The 18,026-nt window shown below is 35.1% G+C and overlaps 2 protein-coding genes across 4 annotated transcripts in view; one reads left to right on the forward strand and one right to left on the reverse strand.

Annotated features, from left to right (window-relative positions):
* Nucleotides 1-12,926, forward strand: part of LOC148309874 (uncharacterized) — a 90,473-nt gene extending 77,547 nt beyond the window's left edge. The window contains exons 1-4 of one of the 2 annotated variants that reach the window (XM_088259348.1): nt 3,409-3,661; nt 4,028-5,202; nt 6,315-6,449; nt 7,120-12,926. In XM_088259348.1, the coding sequence (XP_088115474.1) occupies nt 4,057-5,202; nt 6,315-6,449; nt 7,120-7,194 (1,356 nt within the window). In that variant the 5' untranslated portion in view covers nt 3,409-3,661; nt 4,028-4,056 and the 3' untranslated portion in view covers nt 7,195-12,926. Of the gene's footprint in view, nt 1-3,408; nt 3,662-4,027; nt 5,203-6,314; nt 6,450-7,119 lie in introns of those variants that run through there. The other variant, XM_088259349.1, reaches the window with a different exon arrangement.
* A 4,246-nt stretch (nt 12,927-17,172) lies between these two features.
* The window catches only part of PCB (Pyruvate carboxylase), a 47,544-nt gene continuing 46,690 nt past the window's right edge, over nt 17,173-18,026 (reverse strand). For both annotated transcript variants that reach the window (XM_088259353.1, XM_088259352.1), the window contains 2 exons: nt 17,906-17,981; nt 17,173-17,373 (listed from right to left, as the gene is read on the reverse strand). In XM_088259353.1, the coding sequence (XP_088115479.1) occupies nt 17,201-17,373; nt 17,906-17,981 (249 nt within the window). In that variant the 3' untranslated portion in view covers nt 17,173-17,200. The remainder of the gene's footprint in view (nt 17,374-17,905; nt 17,982-18,026) is intronic.

Below are 18,026 nucleotides of genomic sequence, written 5' to 3' on the forward strand. Positions count from 1 at the left end.
GCCGGGACCTCATGCAGGCAGCCCAACGTGCTAACTATTATAGCTCTAATTAGGCAAACAAAGTTAGTGGTTGGTCTGTTAGTTAGAGTAATGGCCGTAGGTTTTATATTACCGAGAAAGCTCTGGCCCTGCGAGATATTTTGCTAATTTCCTATGAGTCACAAAGATATTATCGCTTTATGCGTCACGGGCGTTGAACCCACATCTTATCCCTATCGACTCATGCGCTTTCCCAGTTACCCAAGCGCTCAAACAATAAAAATAAAATAAAAATATTTTGTATGCTTGCAAACTTTTTCTCTCAAATGCTGGATTTTATTCCAGACATGGATTATATGTAGGTATTAATTAAAGTTCCACATGTCCAAACCATCTCAACACACCTTTCTTAATTTTATCGATAATGCTTATCTCAGCTTTGCATTCCTTGAATGAATTCCACGAATGAGTGACGAAAGAACGGTAAAACAAATTTATGAGGCGAATGTTAGTGGGAAAAGAAGCAGAGGAAGACCGAGAAAAACATGGGACGATCAGGTATGCCAAATACTTGAAAGTGGTCAGGTTAGGAGTCGTAACAATCGGCGGGTATGTATGAGGAGATGCATGAACGTGGAAGAGGCGAAGAATGTTTGCAAGGACAGAGTGGTGTGGCGCTCTATTCTCTCTGCCTACCCCTGCGGGGAAGCGGCGTGATGGTTAGTTAGTTAGTTAGTTATTAATTAAAGTTTTTTTTTCAACAAAGATGAAGAAGAAGCTATGGAATGGAAATAAATCATTTTACAGGGCTAACGATCTGTTGTTAGCTGGTTTTGGTGAACATTCAACATCTTCTTCAATCCCTTATCCGCACCCCAATGGTGCATAGGGCACTGCGTCGTATAGAAGCAGTGTTATCTTGATCTTTAAATACACGAAGGAAAGGTGATAAGGCCTCCGCTTCAGGTACCAGTCCAGGGTATTATTGAATAAGTATTAGAGTGAAAAAATCACTTTATTTATTTGACCCCCCCCCCCTGAGAATCTAACCCGGGACCTCCATAATGGAAGCCGGGCGTGCTCACCATTACACTACGGAGGCGGATTCCAACTAAACTCTCCTGAAAATGAATGACCGAATCCAGTGGCGGACTAAGCAATTTGGAGGCCCCAAGAGTACATTACACTTTATGTACTCTTGGGGCCTTGGGGGGATCCCTTTTTTCGTTTGACAAACGAACGTCTTACAAGACAGGGTAAAGTTGTAAAAGGGAAAATTTCGTAAAGTCCCTAATATTCCAACGCCTGTATAATTATTTTCTAATTCGTCACTAACCTTTTTTTATAAATGGAGTACAAATTTATATGCCGAATATATTTGGAAATAGGAACAAAAGAAGACCGATGAAAAATTGGCATGATCGAGTGTCAAATACTTGAATGCGATCAGGTCAGGAGACTGAATAATCGGCGAGAATGTATGTATTTATATATATATATAAGGAGACGCACGAATGTGAGAGAGGTGAAGAATGATTGCAAAGACAGAGTAGTGTGGCGTTCTATTATTTCTGCCTAACCCTGCGGAGAAGCGGCGTGTTGGTTAATTAGCTGTTTTTTTAGTACAAATTTCTATATAGATTCAAATCTATCCTATTTTTTTACGGTCGATCATTTCAAATCGAGGGGAAATCGTTGATTTTATATTAAAAATAAACGCTCTAAAAATCCTTGTAACGTTTTTTATAGCCATTATTACCCCGATTTCCGTTATGCTTCTAAAAGATCGAGGGTGTTTTTATTATTATTATTTTATTTATTATTATTAGGTCCTTAGTTTTATGCGGGTAGGAACATACCCGAGGGGTGATCCTCTACTAAAGTTAACAACAAGGGTGGGTTAGGGTAACTTGTATATATTTATTATGTATCTAGGTAGGTTCACGTTATCGCTACACGACCCTAAACTAATGAAGGTCGATACAACTAGAAATGGTTATTACAAAGTTAACCAACGTGACCTAATCATATCGACCCTAAAAATCAAATAAATGCAAGAAGAAAATACTTTATAATTCGCTAAATAACTTGATTCGCTAAATAAGTGATTTATTCACTTCAATATTTATTCAATATCACCCTGGACTGGTACCTGAAGCGGAGGGTGATCACCTTTCCTTCGTGTGTAAACGATCAAGATAACACTGCGTTTATATAATGCAGTGCCCTATGCACCATCGGGTGCGGTTGAGGGTTTGAAGAAGAAGAAATAACTTTGTTCAACATCACTATTATAAGATATTTTAGTGATTATGAGTAAAGTCTTATTTTTATGTAAGTTATAAAATGGAAAATAACAAATCTGTTTATACTAAAATTGTTTTTTTTTTATAAATCACGTACGTATTTAATAAAAATACCTAAATTTTTATAAATAACATACGTAGTAATATCCTAGAACATTTTGTCTGCCTCCGTAGTGTAGTGATTAGCGTATATTTAGCTACCGTGCTGGAGGTCCCGGGTTCGATTCCCAAGGGGGGTTGAAAATATTTATTTTAAATGTTTTTAATGTTTATATTATTTGAAATATATTTACATAATAGTGATTTTACACGCAATATTTATTTTATATTACCCAGGACTGGTCCCTGAAGCGAGGGAGTGATCACCTTGCGTTCGTGTAAGTAACGATCAAGATAACACTGCATCAATATGATGCAGTGCACTATGCACCATTGGGTGCGGATAAGAGTTAGAAGATTATCTTAGATATCAATATATCAAAGATATTACTACGTATAACAATAGCATATCGCTCACTCCTTTCAAGAACGTCATAAATCAAAAATCGTCAATTTTCAGCTGTGCATGTTTTCGGAATGCCCAGAAAGTGTACTATATCCCAGCAAAAGAGGCTTATTTTTAATTTAATATTTACCCGCTACAGGGTAGAAAGTGTTGTTTTTGCATTTTGAAGAAAAGGTATTGTTTTATTATTTTTTTAAATATTCTAAATATACTTCAAATGGAGAAAAAACATTGTTTTACCAAAAAAGATCTGTTGCACAGTAAAAAGTTCAAAAAGTGGCTTAATATTTATTTTTAATACGTTGTTTTATATTTTTAAACATTAAAAACATTCTCCTGTAAAATCTAGTTTATTGATTTATGACGTTCTTGAAAGGAGTAAGCGATATCTTAACAGAGAATATGTATTCTATTTTTTTGGTTGGATATGCTGTCACCCAAAGGTGACAAATCTTTGAACTTTGTTGGATTCTTTTCAAACTAGATGAAGCTTCGAAGTTCCCGCGCCGTTTCCACCCCGTCCCGCGGCTAACATCAAAGCGATGTTTTTCGTTCGATGAACGCGGACCTGCGCACTTCCACCCCTTTTTATACCCCTTATCGAGTTACTGTTTTCTCTAATGTCGTTCGGCGCTCCATCCTTCGGCACCGGATACAAGACGCCCGCCAAGTCGAGCGATTACTGACCAGCCGGCTTCGGAATCCAACCACAAAATCGCGACTACGGGTGGAGTAATCTCACTTCCCTTTAGGACAAGAGCGGGTGGGATATCGCGGAAGATTGTGCTCGTAAAATATACCGAAAATCTAAATGTTTTTTCCGGAAATACACATGTGAAATTGTGCGGTGGTTTTGCGGTAAACTTCCTAGGTAAATAATCTCTTCCGCCATTTCGAACTAAGACATTAAAATACATTACAATAGATACGATTTCGATCCTTACATAAGGCGGTGCTATTATCTTAGAGTTTCTTGCGAGAATCTTGTAAGAACCCTCTCTGTCGATGGATATTGATTCGATGCGTGCTGGATTTCCTGACGACAAAACTGTATTTTTTTAGCCTCACGAAACACATGCAAATGAGGAAACACGCGATCCTTTAATATTATAATATATGCACAAACAAAATACGCAGTTTGCCCGGTATTTACGTCTCGATCTTTCTATTATACATTGTCTCGAACTATTTTCGTTCCATACTCTCTAGTACAAGGAATTGTTCCGTTTCGTTTCAGAATAAGGTGATATCAAAACAAAAATCAAAATGTATAAAACCGTGCGTCAGGGTGAAAATAGCCTTCAGTACACCATCCTACCCCAGACTGAGGAGGTGCTGAGCAGCAGCGGAGGTAAAGGGAAAGGTCGCGACTACAGCCCCTCCACGCAGCCAAAACCGGTCAGCAAGAAGCTGTTCGCGTACTACTTCGCCGTCCTGATATTCGGCTTACTGCTGATCCTCGGGGCGATCCTGGTCCTCCTCATCATGACCGGACTCATTCCGGTCGAGTTGCCGTCGCACCTCGTCAAAACCAAGCACGAGACGTGGCTCGGCCAGAGCAGTCGGCTGATCGCGGCTGACCTCTCCGAGCGCGGCCAGATAAAGAAGAAGGAGCTCTCCCAAGACGTCAAGTCGATCAAGGAGACGACCACTCAGAATGCCACCACGCAGATGTCTAGCAAGGCGATGACTGTCGACGGACAGAACCCGTCTTCGTCCGCAGAAACTTCGACTCCCTCGTCGAGCGTCCTCAACTCTTCCACGTCGTCTCAAGCGTCGACGGCTAAACAAGAATGGATCATGCCAGCCTTGAAGCGGCTTCAATCTTCGACATTGACGCCACCTGTAACCACAGAAAAATTGGAATCGACCACTGTTAAAATTATCGACAACTTGTCTTCTCTCTTTCCTACTCATCAGCGAGAGAGCAACACAGACCTGATGCTCGGCCACGACCAGATCAACTGGACAGACTACGAAGATGACGACGATGAAGATTACGATCTGACCAAACCTGTCACGACAGTCGCAAGCAACACTAAAAAACCGCCTCTCATGATAAACAAATTAGCTGCGATAAAAGCCAAATCTACCAAACAAGCCATAACGGAGACAACACCGACGACACCCTCATCAGCCGGCACAACGGCCGCTGTCAACAGTACAGTAGCTTCTCTAGACAGTATCAATGTAAACAACAAAGTATTTACTCAGGATAAAAACAAAACTAAGATGTATACGACATTCATGGAAACCAAAGAGCGCATTCTGGACGATGATGACGATGACTACGAGGATGAGTTATCCGTCCAAAATGCCGGAAGTGACGACGTGAAGATGTCCCAAACCAAGTCCTCTTGGCTGCAGACCCGATGGCCATTCGTTGATCCCTCTTCCTATTTCCAATGGACTGTAAGTGTAACTTCCACAATTATGTATTTAACAGTAAGTATGTAGTTACATACTCATTCTAGGCTCAGTAATTACTAACATACTTGTCCAACTGTTCATAATAATGTTTATTCCTAAAGGAACTTACCTTGTAAACTGTTTTCAAATTATGCCTTAGTCTTAAATAAGAAAATGGGAATCAAGTTGTAGCAAGTTGTTCTGGAGCTACATCTCAAAAAAACAGTGTTTGATTTAACATTTCATACATACATTAAAATGGAGTTCTACAAATTAAAATCTATAAACATATTACAGAAATCATCATCTACATTTAATGTTTATATTGCATATATATTAAACTTTCTTCTGTTTTCTTACTCATGTATATCCGCAAACAAGTGTGCATAGGACACTGCATCAAAATAACACAGCTTCAATAAGCTGTGTTATTTTGATTGTTACATAAAAATTACATATCAATATTATATAAGGCTAGTTTCTTCAGGTACAAGTGTAAATTAATAATATTTTTTTTACTCTTAACGAGTGAAAAATTAAATTTATCACATGCTATGCTGTGCAACGGAGGCAGATATTAAAAATAATAATCATTTAATAATTCATCCGTCTCTGTAGTGCAGTGGTAAGTACGTTTGACTACAGTTCCGGAGGTCCCGGGTTCGATTCCCAGGGAGGTAAATATAAGTGTTAGTGGTCTTTTACTTTAATATTTATTTGATATCATCCTGGACTGGTATCTGAAGTGGAGGACTGATCAACTTGCATTCACAAAATTAATAACCAAGATAACACTGCGTCGCTACAATGTGTAATGCACCATTATGTACGGATAAGAGCTAAAGCAAGTAAAAGGATTTCTATTGTTCTAAACTTACAGTAATAAATTGCAAGTGAAAATAGGAATGTTTTCGTTGAAAAGATTGAAAAGCTTTTGAAAACATCTATAGCTTCTAATAGTGACCAGTTCAGGAAGAAAAAATAGGGAATGATTCTATGCCTACAGTATTTACAATCTCCCGCAGTGTTGCCAACTACAATGTTGCGAGATATGCAGTTTATTTTAAGTAGGCACCACTATATTGTGAACTACTCTAAAAGTATTATGTTTGTAGGACTACAGTGCCCGAGACAACCTGCTCCTTCCGGCCATCCTCTCTGCAGCCGTGTCCGCCCTCCTGGTTCTAGCAGTCCTCTGCTATGCACTCCGTCGCCGACAACGATGCAAGAGAAGGATACAAGAAATAGGGGTAAGGCTATTTCTCTCTACCTCCCTAAAATCTAACATTCTTAGGCAAACCTTTCTCTCAACTGCTGAAGGATGTTCCGATGCACGAAGAATGGATCTGTAGATGCATATGGAATGCAACAGATGGAATTGTAGGGGAGAATAAGATGTTTTGAAGAGAGTGCCAGGAGTATCTTTGAGTCTCATTTCGACTGGAGGTTAGTTATCATCAGGTCTATTCGGATGTAGAATTTACTCTCTCGAGTTCTCCTGATAGAAATTTCATCTTCTATCAGATGTCTAATCACAAAAGTCGAAATAGAGAGTGGACGAGGTTGGGTAGAACACACATCTGTTAGATCCGGAATATACAAGATGGGAGGGGGATAAGAACAGTTGCGGCGCTGTTTACAGATGCCCAAGACAGGAATACATACTTTCAAGTGATAGTCAACGTCGGAGGGGCCTGACATGACACATGATAAGAAGAAGAAGATCAAACGACTAAATAATCAATAAATCAAATAATCAATGTGGAAGTCTTGGGTATTTACAGGGCTACGGTTTGTCATCGGCTAGCTAAAGTGTTCACATTATTCACTTGCATGATGTTTATAAATCAGCCCACCATTGAACATCTACAGCACTTGATATGAGTTCCATCAGATGTCAACTGCATTTTCCTTTTCCAGAATTTAACTTCAGATCTTCAAGCGGAAGACAACGCCATTCTCCTAACTGCTGAAAACCCTTCAGAGGATGATTGAAACATTCAGCCGGAATGTAATCATTTATCTCTCAAGATCTAGTAATTTTTAATTACTTATATAATTCAAAAGAAATTTGAAAATGCAACCGCATTTTAAATTAATATTTGTATACATATTTGCTGCATATTCATGGATCAAAATTATATATTGCTTTTTGTTAGTCTGTCTAAATTGACAGTTTTTAATGTAAAGTAATTCGATTCCAGTAAAAATTGGAAGGCTGTTTGCATAAATGAAGTCAACCTGTGAAATATAAAATAAATTCATACGGTATTGATCCATGTTATGTATAAATATTTTCTGTTTGATTGGAATGGTTGAATGTTGAATGAAGGTTGAATATTGGTTAAAACATATGAAATTATTCCGGAGAGGAAACATCTTTGAAAGATTATTATATTATTAGATTCTATTATTATAAACTACTAGTTTTTTTAATTTATTCAATTATGCTGAATCAATTTAATGATGAAAAAATATCTAAGGTGTGCCACAATTATTAAAAATCTCATATTTCATTGAATATTAAATCTGAAGCACAAACATTTTGTAAGTAATTGTAACTTCCATTGCTTTTTATGTAAGTAATTGTAACTTCCAAAGACAATTTAGAGGAGAATGGACATTAAAAGATTGTTACTGCAACAGTACAAATGATATATTAAATACAATAAATCTCTGCATTTGTCTTCTTTAGTATATGCTCCGCAAGGTTTAATCATTAGTTGTCCTGTGCTACAGATACCAGTCTGGGTGGTTTTATTAATTGTTTGATTGAAAAATCACTTATGTTTGAAATTAAACCCCCCCTGTTATAAGATCTTCAGCTTGGAAATCAATGGTATTGGCTACTATACTGCGAAGACAGCTTACTAGCTGTTACTAAAATGGCCTTCTTCATCTCATTCTCTTTTAGATATTGTGCACATATTTGTATTTGTTGTCTACAATATATTATAAACTATAAATAATGAAGTATTAACATTGTAAGATATGAAACGCTTGTAAATTTAAGGAATGTGATAAAAAAAGTAAAAAAAAATGTTTAAGCTGAAGTCATTATACTCTGTTGACAATTAATGTCTTACTTTTCTTGAAGTGACTAAATATTGTATACAAATGTAATGTTGGTCATAAATACCGCTATTTATTTAAGCCGATGTGTTAGTTTTATGGTAACCGAATAAAACCAAAGAACTCATAAATTACTAATGATTTTATGATAATTGAAGGTACCCAGACAAAAACATGATAACTACGGAAAAAATAAATTTTTGAAATGTAACCATTTATAGCTTTATTATATTTATTTATTTAATAACCTTCTTGTACATAAAGTAATATGTATATTTGTACATTGACGATTTTATTGCTATAAAGCAGTGTTTCCCAAACGTATGCATACCTTCAGGGGTATGCAAAGTTGCATCAAGGGATACGATGCATAACTGTATTTTGATAGTAATATGTGTAAAAAAAAATATTCATTTTTTTAATTATCATTCATGCAATAAGGGAAGTTCTTGAAGCGGTATGCAGGAAAAACTAATTGGGAGCCACTGCTATAAAACAATAATCGACTTGTAATAGCAGTCAAGAATTGTACCTTATATAACTGTTTGAAATTAGTGGGTAGATAATGCTTATACACATAGGAGAGAAAAATAATAATAAGGTGTTAAAGTATGAATGATGAAATAATTACTACATTGTATTTTAATAATACTATGATATATTTATGAAAGCGAGGAAGACATCAAGAGTATGATCAGATGAAGAGTTGAGGGGGTAAAGGGAGAGGATCCAAGGAAAGGATCATATGATTGACAGGGTTCCGATGAAAGATAATAATGTTTCAGACCTTACTTGAAACTTATCAGAGAAGCTGGATTTTTTATGGGTGAGGTAATTCAATCCAATTGAATTATTTGTTATGGTGGAGGAATGTACAGTGTTTCTGGGAGTAGATAGAGCACGATTGGAAGATACATATAGTTCTCAACAAGCTATTTTCTTGCACAGGGATTTGGATGAATATTGTGAACAAAATAAAAGAGATTGTAGGTTCATGCGCTACTTTAAACTAAGTCATTTGTAATCAGTTTTTTTGTGTTTAATTATTCAAATCTAGCAACAATGACCATGACGAGGACTAAATTTGAAGAATGAAAGAAAAGTGGATTAGAAAAGGGATAGAGCGTACAAAATTAAGCCTGGTACATACTTCAACCAAATTTCATAAAAAATGCTAGTTAGCGTGTTCTTGTCTAGAGGTCTTCATTATTTCTTTAGCGTCTTAGTAGAGATACAACTATAAACATTTTGATGATTTGTTCACATAATTGCTATTCAAAACATCATAAAAGTGTTGTTATTTTATTTACTTACTATTTAATTCATTGATTGAATTTTATACATTTTGGTTTAAAAACATAACATAAAACAAACAGAAATGCACAATTTTCAATTAGGATAATAATTATTTTTTATATGATACAAACGCAATAACTGTGTTCAAATAAATGTATTTTTAAAAGTCACTAATGTCCCGATCCATTAAAAATTCATAATCAGTAATTGAATTGTGAAATATATATGTAATTGTTCTTATATATATATCCTTTTCAATCATATTTATGTTATATTGTATTATAAAAACAAAATAATCAGTACACTGTGACCAGAAATAAGGAACACCTCCATTGTATGAATTTAAATCGAGTAAGACAGTGGATATTATCGCAAACTCTGAGTCAGAGTTTGACACGCATTCTGCCACAGCTTGAATCTTATTTTTAGCTTATGCCACATCGCACACAATAATGGCACAAATTATTTTTCTTGCAATTAAAACATTGAAAGTTAAATTCTTCATACCTTCCATCTTTATTTGTTTGTTTTCTATCATGTTTCAACAAGACTATAACCGATTGTCTCGGGATTTTTTGAAGTAATGTAATTGTCAATAAAAAAAATGTGGTAGTTACTTATTGCCATTCCAAAGTTCCAATCTGTTTTCTATCCGAACAGTTCTAGCCTATAATTTAACTCCTCAAGTATCACATGTAACATTCTGGTCAGCTTGTATGGTCACTAAGCAAATTCTGGGTGACCTGCGACCGTAGCATCTACAACGGCGGCCAAAAGTGGTACATGATATTGGATATGTATTATATTATATTGTAAAATGTAGCAAAATGTATTGTATGATATCAACAGTGAGTATATTATTATTGGATGTGTAGGATTATTGTGTTGTGTGTCCCTTGTTATCTCGTATGGAGCTGCGCACATTCACTTTGCTAACCTAATAGTAAACTAAGCATCGCTGTAAGAAATGTAATATATTTGTGGAGAATGTTTTATTCGTTAGAAAATCGATGTTGTTTCCCTACCCTAGATTTTGTTCTCGTAAGACTGAATTGATTGTGAATATTTGGGTATAAATACGACTTCTTTTCCAAATTATGAATACAAATTTAACGCACCACAGTTTACTATTTAGCCTTTTAAAATACACAAATCGTTCACTAGCTGTTTTACATCATCTAGTCTGTTTCTTTTAGACTAGATTGTTCAAATTTTCACTAGGTATTCATGATAAATTCACACACTTTCTATAAATTCTTTTCTTTTTATATTAGAAGAAATCTAATATATTTTTTATTAAATGTGATTGTACGTATATTAGGAAGGGATATATCTATGCCTTTAGATATAATAACCTTATTTTGCCCATTTTAATGAAATGTTTATTTTAAATCTTACGGATATTAGATATAAGAGTCCCTTTTGTAAAATTGTTACGAGAATTCCACCCCAGAGTGACAGAACACCTTCTCTGTAATTGAGTAGATAAATAGTGAAATACCTATATTTTTTCACCCCTATTTTGAAGGAATTGTATTAAAAGTTACAGCTAAGTGAAATATTTGATGGATAAGAATGTTGTTTAGAGTTTTCTAAATTGATAGAAACGTTTTATGCGTCACGGGGAAATAAGCATTCTCTCACACCTCTTAATGTCGAAACTGATAATTACAATTATAATATAACTTTATGTCTACTAACCGAGTAACTTTTTTGGTGACCAAAAAAGTGGCGGTCGATATGGTCGCAGAGCACTGAAAATGTGCTGTGACCATATTACCAACCACGGCGACCGTTACATGGATGTAATGTTTTACATCTAATAAAATCATAATTGGAAAAGGATAATTTGATAAGATCATATGACATAAGAATATCGCCTTTATATTAAGTTGTCGGTAAAGTTCTGTCATACTTGAAGGGTTAGAATTCTTTAGAGGGTTAGAAAAGTTAAGAGATAAATGTTTATATCTTTCAAAAATAACTTAATTCATTAGAATTTAGTTATTTCTCTGCATTAGGGGAGATATGCATCATCCATGCAATATTTCTCATCGCGGCTGTGGCTGATATGGTCACAAAGCATACTTTCCGTGTTCTGTGGCTCTACTAGCCACTACCGTGACCATAATGCCACATAAGTGGCCTAGAAGAAGACACTACATCTGGATAGCTGAATCATTTGACCAAACTAAAAGTGATAGAACTTTCCCGGCAACCTATCGTTTCACTGAATAAACAAGTAGAGATATAGCTTTACCATATAAATCTATATTGGAAAGGGCCACAGTTTATAACTTAACTATTGGAATATGTATAAAGCTTTCCCATAAAGCAATTGTTCTCATATCTCTGTTACATAAAGGATCGCTTGCAAACCTATACACGCAAGCACTGTCAGCTACCATTGCTTCAGGGTACCTCATATAGAATGCCGGCGAGGATTTTACAAATATTAAATCATAGATTTGTTACTCTACGGACCTTCTGTGTTATGTGTCTATTTATACGTATAGAATTTAAGGAACAACTAGTTGTAGGTGACACCCAACAACAAGAGATATCTCCTGAAGTTTATTCCAAAATTTGACGGGCATCGATCGTTTGGCGATATTTTAAAGAACTTAACCTTTTCTATGGCAGACTATGATAAGGTTGACTAACATTAAATGCCAAATAAAATTATTTCCAGTCATAAAACATAAATAAATCGTTGCACACCTAAGCAAAGGTTAAACACATATCGATAACTTAGAGTTCAAAACTGCAACTGCAACTCCTACAGAAACCCCCCGGAAATAAACAATAAAAGAAAATCTTAAAATCAGCGCTTCGAGCATTCCAAATGTTTTTTTTAAAATCTTATTTGGCATAAAAATATTATTTTTGAGGTGTGTTAATATAAATGATTGCCGATTTTTGTTAAATTTCTGACATCGGGTATAGTAAATATGTATGATGTTATTGTCACACAATCTTATCAATAAACTGAATTCTATTCTCCAACGCCTTGCGGCAGAATGGAGCTAGGAGATAAAAAAATATCTGTTGTTTAGACAGCTGGTTAAAAATATATAAAATTGTCTATTTTCTGTCTATCTCTTGTTGTATATTATGTACGATATATAAAATATTAACATTATTTTAAATACCTACTGTGAAATTTTACACTTAAGAGCTGAATTATTCTAAATGTCTAATTTGGTAAAAACGATTTTCACTCTCTTGCCATTTTAGTACGTTCTTCAAGTATTAAATTGTTATATGTTAGTTCAAGAAGCTTACTTTTGTCCAAGTTCCACATCCCTTCATCGTACCCATCCACCCACTAATAAAATACATAAACAGTACCAATGGAAGTTTCATTTATCATTTCTAGACATGTCTTATAGAGCTTCTTCTTCTTCTTCTTCTTTTAGGACTAGGTCCTGTCGTTCTCGGGTCGCTTGTGGAAGGTGGAAGACCAGCTATCCCTCCATCGTTTAGGTGGTCTTCCTGGGGGTCTGATCCCGCCTATGCTGCTGTCCGCTGCCACCCTCACCACTCGATCCGAACTCACTCTTCTCACATGATCTCTCCAGAAACGTCTTCTTTCTCTTCCCCATCACACAACATCTTCAACATCGCAGATTTTTCTTATATCTGAGTTTTTAAGTCTGAACTCTTATAGAGCGTTGACTTGTGTCAATAGTTCAGTCAGGATTAGAGATGTGCTTAATTGGTAACTGCTATTTTTTTTCCGTTACCTGATTGGGATTGTATTTGTTACTTTTTCTTGTTTCTTTTGTATTTCTATCCAGCTTAAGTTTTTTTTATGTCAAATGGTCAAATATATCAAGAGCTAGAAATACACAATTAGCGCGATTGCTTTAGTATGCGAGCTCAACAGACCGCCTCTGTAGTGTAATGGTAACCAAGCTCGGCTACAGTACTGGAGGTTCCAGGTTCGATTCTCAGGGGGGGGGGTCAAATAAATATAAGTGATTTTTGGGTCAAATAAATGTGATTATCCACACCTCAATGGTGCATAGGGCACTGCATCATATAAACGCAGTGTTACCTTGATTGTTAACACATGAAGGAAAGGTGATCAGCCTTCCACTTCAGGTACCAGTCCAGAGTAATTTTGAATAAATATTACAGTGAAAAAATCACTTATATTTATTTGACCCCCCCCCCTGGGAATCGAATCCGGGACCTCCAAAATGGTAGCCGAGGGTACTGACCATTATACTACAGAGGCAGACAGGCTAAAGGTGGGGACTGATTGGAGCCATTTCGTCGTAACATAACACGTTACGATGCGAGCATGCGTATAATCAGTACAACATTCCGAGTGCTCCATCCGAAGTCGGATGCTCGCCGGGAAATGCTCCAATCAGTCCCCACCTTAATATTTACAATGAACTAATTGGGAATCCAACCGGGGACCTCACACACTGCCACTTGTCACAGATGTGGAGTAAGTACTTCGTGCTAAAACATGTTTTATAACAATTAAAAAATTAAGACACACGTTTTTTTTTTAAACAATGAATTTATTTCCAGTGAGTATAAAATCATATAAAACAATATAATGGAATTTCATTTTAATTGCTAATTCACAAAACATATATACAATGAAAATTATGCTTAGATATTTGTAATTAGAAGAATAATTTCAATTCAATCAAACGTAACTAAAAGCACCTTCCATTCATAAAGATCTTATTTACAAATAAACATGATTTCAACAGGAATCATCACAGGAAGAGAAAACTAGATACAGAAAATATGTATGTAAAAGAAATATATTAGTTTACATACATACGTATGTTATTAAAAATAGGGCCCAAAACTAGCATTATTAAAAATAATATTATTTTTGAAAGCATACGACTTTATGAAGTGATTCATTTGATACTATAAATTTTATTAAAAATATATTTTTTTTAAATACATTTACGTTTAAAACGCATTAAATATTATAATCTGTCAACCCTGTTGAAGGGATATTATACAAATATAAAACTTTCTAACTTTACAAATGTAATATCTCTTCCCAAATCTTTATATTTTAATTGACATTCCCGGAATTTAAAAAGAAAGGCTGAAAGGATTTTTTCTTCCTGTTCATGCGTGTATCATAAATTTGATCACAGACACAACAGTGTACCTGAAAATATTAAGTAGGTACACAGGTTTTTAAAAAATGCTACAATCACACATTTGGCCATTTTTTTATAGATAAATAGTAATTTCATACAACAAAAAATTACGATTTACTAGCACAGGAATTTTTTTTATACAATACAAAATTATATATCATATATAGCTGTGATAATTTAAAGTTTAAATTTTAAACCATACGATTTGAGTCTGAGTTATCGATGGCCACAACCATTGTTAAGAATATCCATGAACTCCGCATGACTCCCGAGAGAATTATGCTTCCTTTACAGGGCATGTTTTATTATATTTTATGATTATTAAATAAAAACAAAAAGCAATTGCACCAATTCGAATTCGTTAACATGCAAAGCTTATCCAGTTTATCTGAGACACCGGTAGACTGCCATCTGTTATCAATATAACGCACCTTAATAAGAATTGTGTGCCTACAACATAATCTTAATTTCTGTTATCCGGACTCCATAGTATCTTTATCATTAGTCACTCAAAGGTAAGGTATTATAATAAATATTAGTGTAAAAAAACACTTATATTTATTTGAGCCAGCAAGGTAACTGAACACGCCCATCACTATGGATGCGGATAAAACAATACAATTACATAGCATTCATTCTACTGGATGAAATATCATTAAATAACATACATATGAAAAGGTAAAAACTTAACAACTAATTCAAAAAATTAATTCATCATGTCTTTTTAGCAACTTAACAATATTCTACATTAATATTATGTATAAAGATATAAAATAACTAAGAAAAAATGAAAATTAAAAGCCGTACACTCAAGACCATGTTTCATGGAGCATATATTTATGATGTACACCTTTAGAACGCTTGTGCACTACACAGAATTTTACTGTCCAGCAGTCCGGTTAGCATGATAAAACGGATGATTAGCTTGTGCTTTTAGCCACCTTTCTTCGGGTCGGTGCACTTAATCGGTGCGTGATCACGGTGCACGTAAATTCGATCACGCTAAACCGGATGGTAAAATTCCGTGTAGTGCACGCTTGTGCGCTTGCTTTTATAGTGTTGTCCTAACTTCAAGAAAATGTCTGTTTTTTTTGCTAAGCATGTATTCAACTTCCCTAACAGTTTTTAGGAGATCTATTAAATCATATACCGTAATCGATCATGTGTAATGTGTCGTTTGTGCTGTGGACTAGTATTAATTTATGAAAATTCAATAAATAAAACAATACAATTTAAATAAAGTATACAACTGAAAGTTTGTGCAAAATGAGTTGCTAAAAAAATTATAAAAATAAATATAGCAAATAAAATTGCATATAATATCACATTTATGGTGTAAAAATAACACCATGATGAAAATTGACAGTTTCAAATTGCTATTTTGTATATATACATTAAAATAAATATTTAAAGTGCTTAATAGACTCCTGGATTATATTATTGTCGAACTTCTTCATACAGAATTTTTCTCTTGTTTTTAACAATTTTTAAAAAAAATGGGTACGGCATGTATGAAAATCCCTATTACCCAATACAATATGACGGCCCTTCCGGGTCCAACTCTTATACAACAAAATACCCCATCAGGTACATCTATTATGCAATACAACAGCCCTTTCCGGGTCCACCTTACTGTACAATACAATGGTCTTTTTAAGGTACACCTACTTTAATAACACAATGACCATTTTCAGTTCAACCTATTATACAATACAATAACAGCCCACTTACTACAGTAAAAGGTCATCAATTCAAACTTTGCCATAATTCAAAAAAGTATTTTAAAATTCTGGCACCTCCAACGATTTTACAAGCAAAACTTATAATTCCAAATCGGATAAAAAAATATTTCGCCTGAAATTCAAAGTAAAACTGAGAGATAATACAGTAATTTAAAAAGCTGAAGAAAAAAATCCATATTTTTGATTTTATTTGTTATTTTGTTGACAAAAAATGCAAATTACTTTTGAAACATAACTTCACATTAGTTTATATATGAAAAATGAGAATTTCCTGATTAGTAATTTAAAATATTTCAATTTTAGTCCAATCAATATTGAATTAATGACCCTTTACTGAATAATATACAAGTCGCCAGTAATATACAAGTAGCCAGAATGACCGACGACAGATGGACGAAACGCGTTCTGGTGTGGAGACCGAGGAACCAGAGGCCTCAAGGACGTCCACCGATGAGATGGGTGGACGACATCAGGAAGTTTGCTGGAAAACAGTGGATGGGGACGGCGCAGGATCGGGAGGAGTGGAGGCGGAAGGGGGAGGCCTATGTCCAGCAGTGGACCTCAATGGGCTGATATGATGATGATACAAGTCGCTTATAATAAAAGTCCGAATGCAATTGAGTACCCGACACAATAAAACTTCAGTAGACTGCATCGAGTGTTGGTTTCTCATAGCCCTTAAAACAAATTAGCACAAACAATTATGAAATGAGAATATCAAGGTGAAGAGTGTTGGAAGTCAGTCTACTCGATGGTGCAGATGAGATCGTCCCCTTCCAGTTTAAGACCGTTGCTGATCTCCACGGACTTGATGACTCCAGCCATGGGGGCTTGGACCACCATCTCCATCTTCATGGCCGATATCACGGCCAGGGGAGCCCCCTTCTCTACTTTGTCTCCTTCCTTCACCTTGATGTCTGCAAAATAAAACGATTACTATTACATATAATTCTCTAATACCATGATACAGAATTCATCATGATCCCACAAAGGCATGGCTTGTGTGTGGGTGTACATTTTATTTTAGGTTATAACAAAGGGCACTGGAATGAAAACAATAGATATCAGAAATATAAATAGATTGAAAATGCTAATATAAACACACTATATATACAAATATTTGATTCTAACAGAAAACGAAAAATAAAAAAGGTGAAAATGAAAAAAGTTAACAAATCAGTATGTATAAGTATGTACTATTTGAGTTATAAGTTTAAAAGAAGAAGCTACTTAGATCTGTTTTTTTAATATGTAAATAATTTAAGCACTAAACAAATTTAGATTATTAGTGTCTATCGTGTCTTTGTGGAATGGAATAAACAGTTTAAGACCTATGAAAATTATATTTGCTTACTTTTGGTAGAGCGCGAGAGGCGCTACAGCACTATGTCACTGTTCCACTAGCGCAGTACAGTAACAAGCATAAAGATAATGTAAAATAAAACTTACCAATGACCGTTCCGGGCATCGGAGTTCCAACCTGGTGTTTATCTCCCTTCTTCGCTTTCGGATGGATGTGCATTGTCTAAATGGAAAGAAATGAACATTTACTTAATCTGTTTGTCATTTA

Source organism: Brachycentrus maculatus, unplaced genomic scaffold, assembly GCF_059751285.1.
Source record: "Brachycentrus maculatus isolate JH-2025_06_01 unplaced genomic scaffold, ASM5975128v1 h1tg000116l, whole genome shotgun sequence".
NCBI lineage: Eukaryota > Metazoa > Arthropoda > Insecta > Trichoptera > Brachycentridae > Brachycentrus > Brachycentrus maculatus.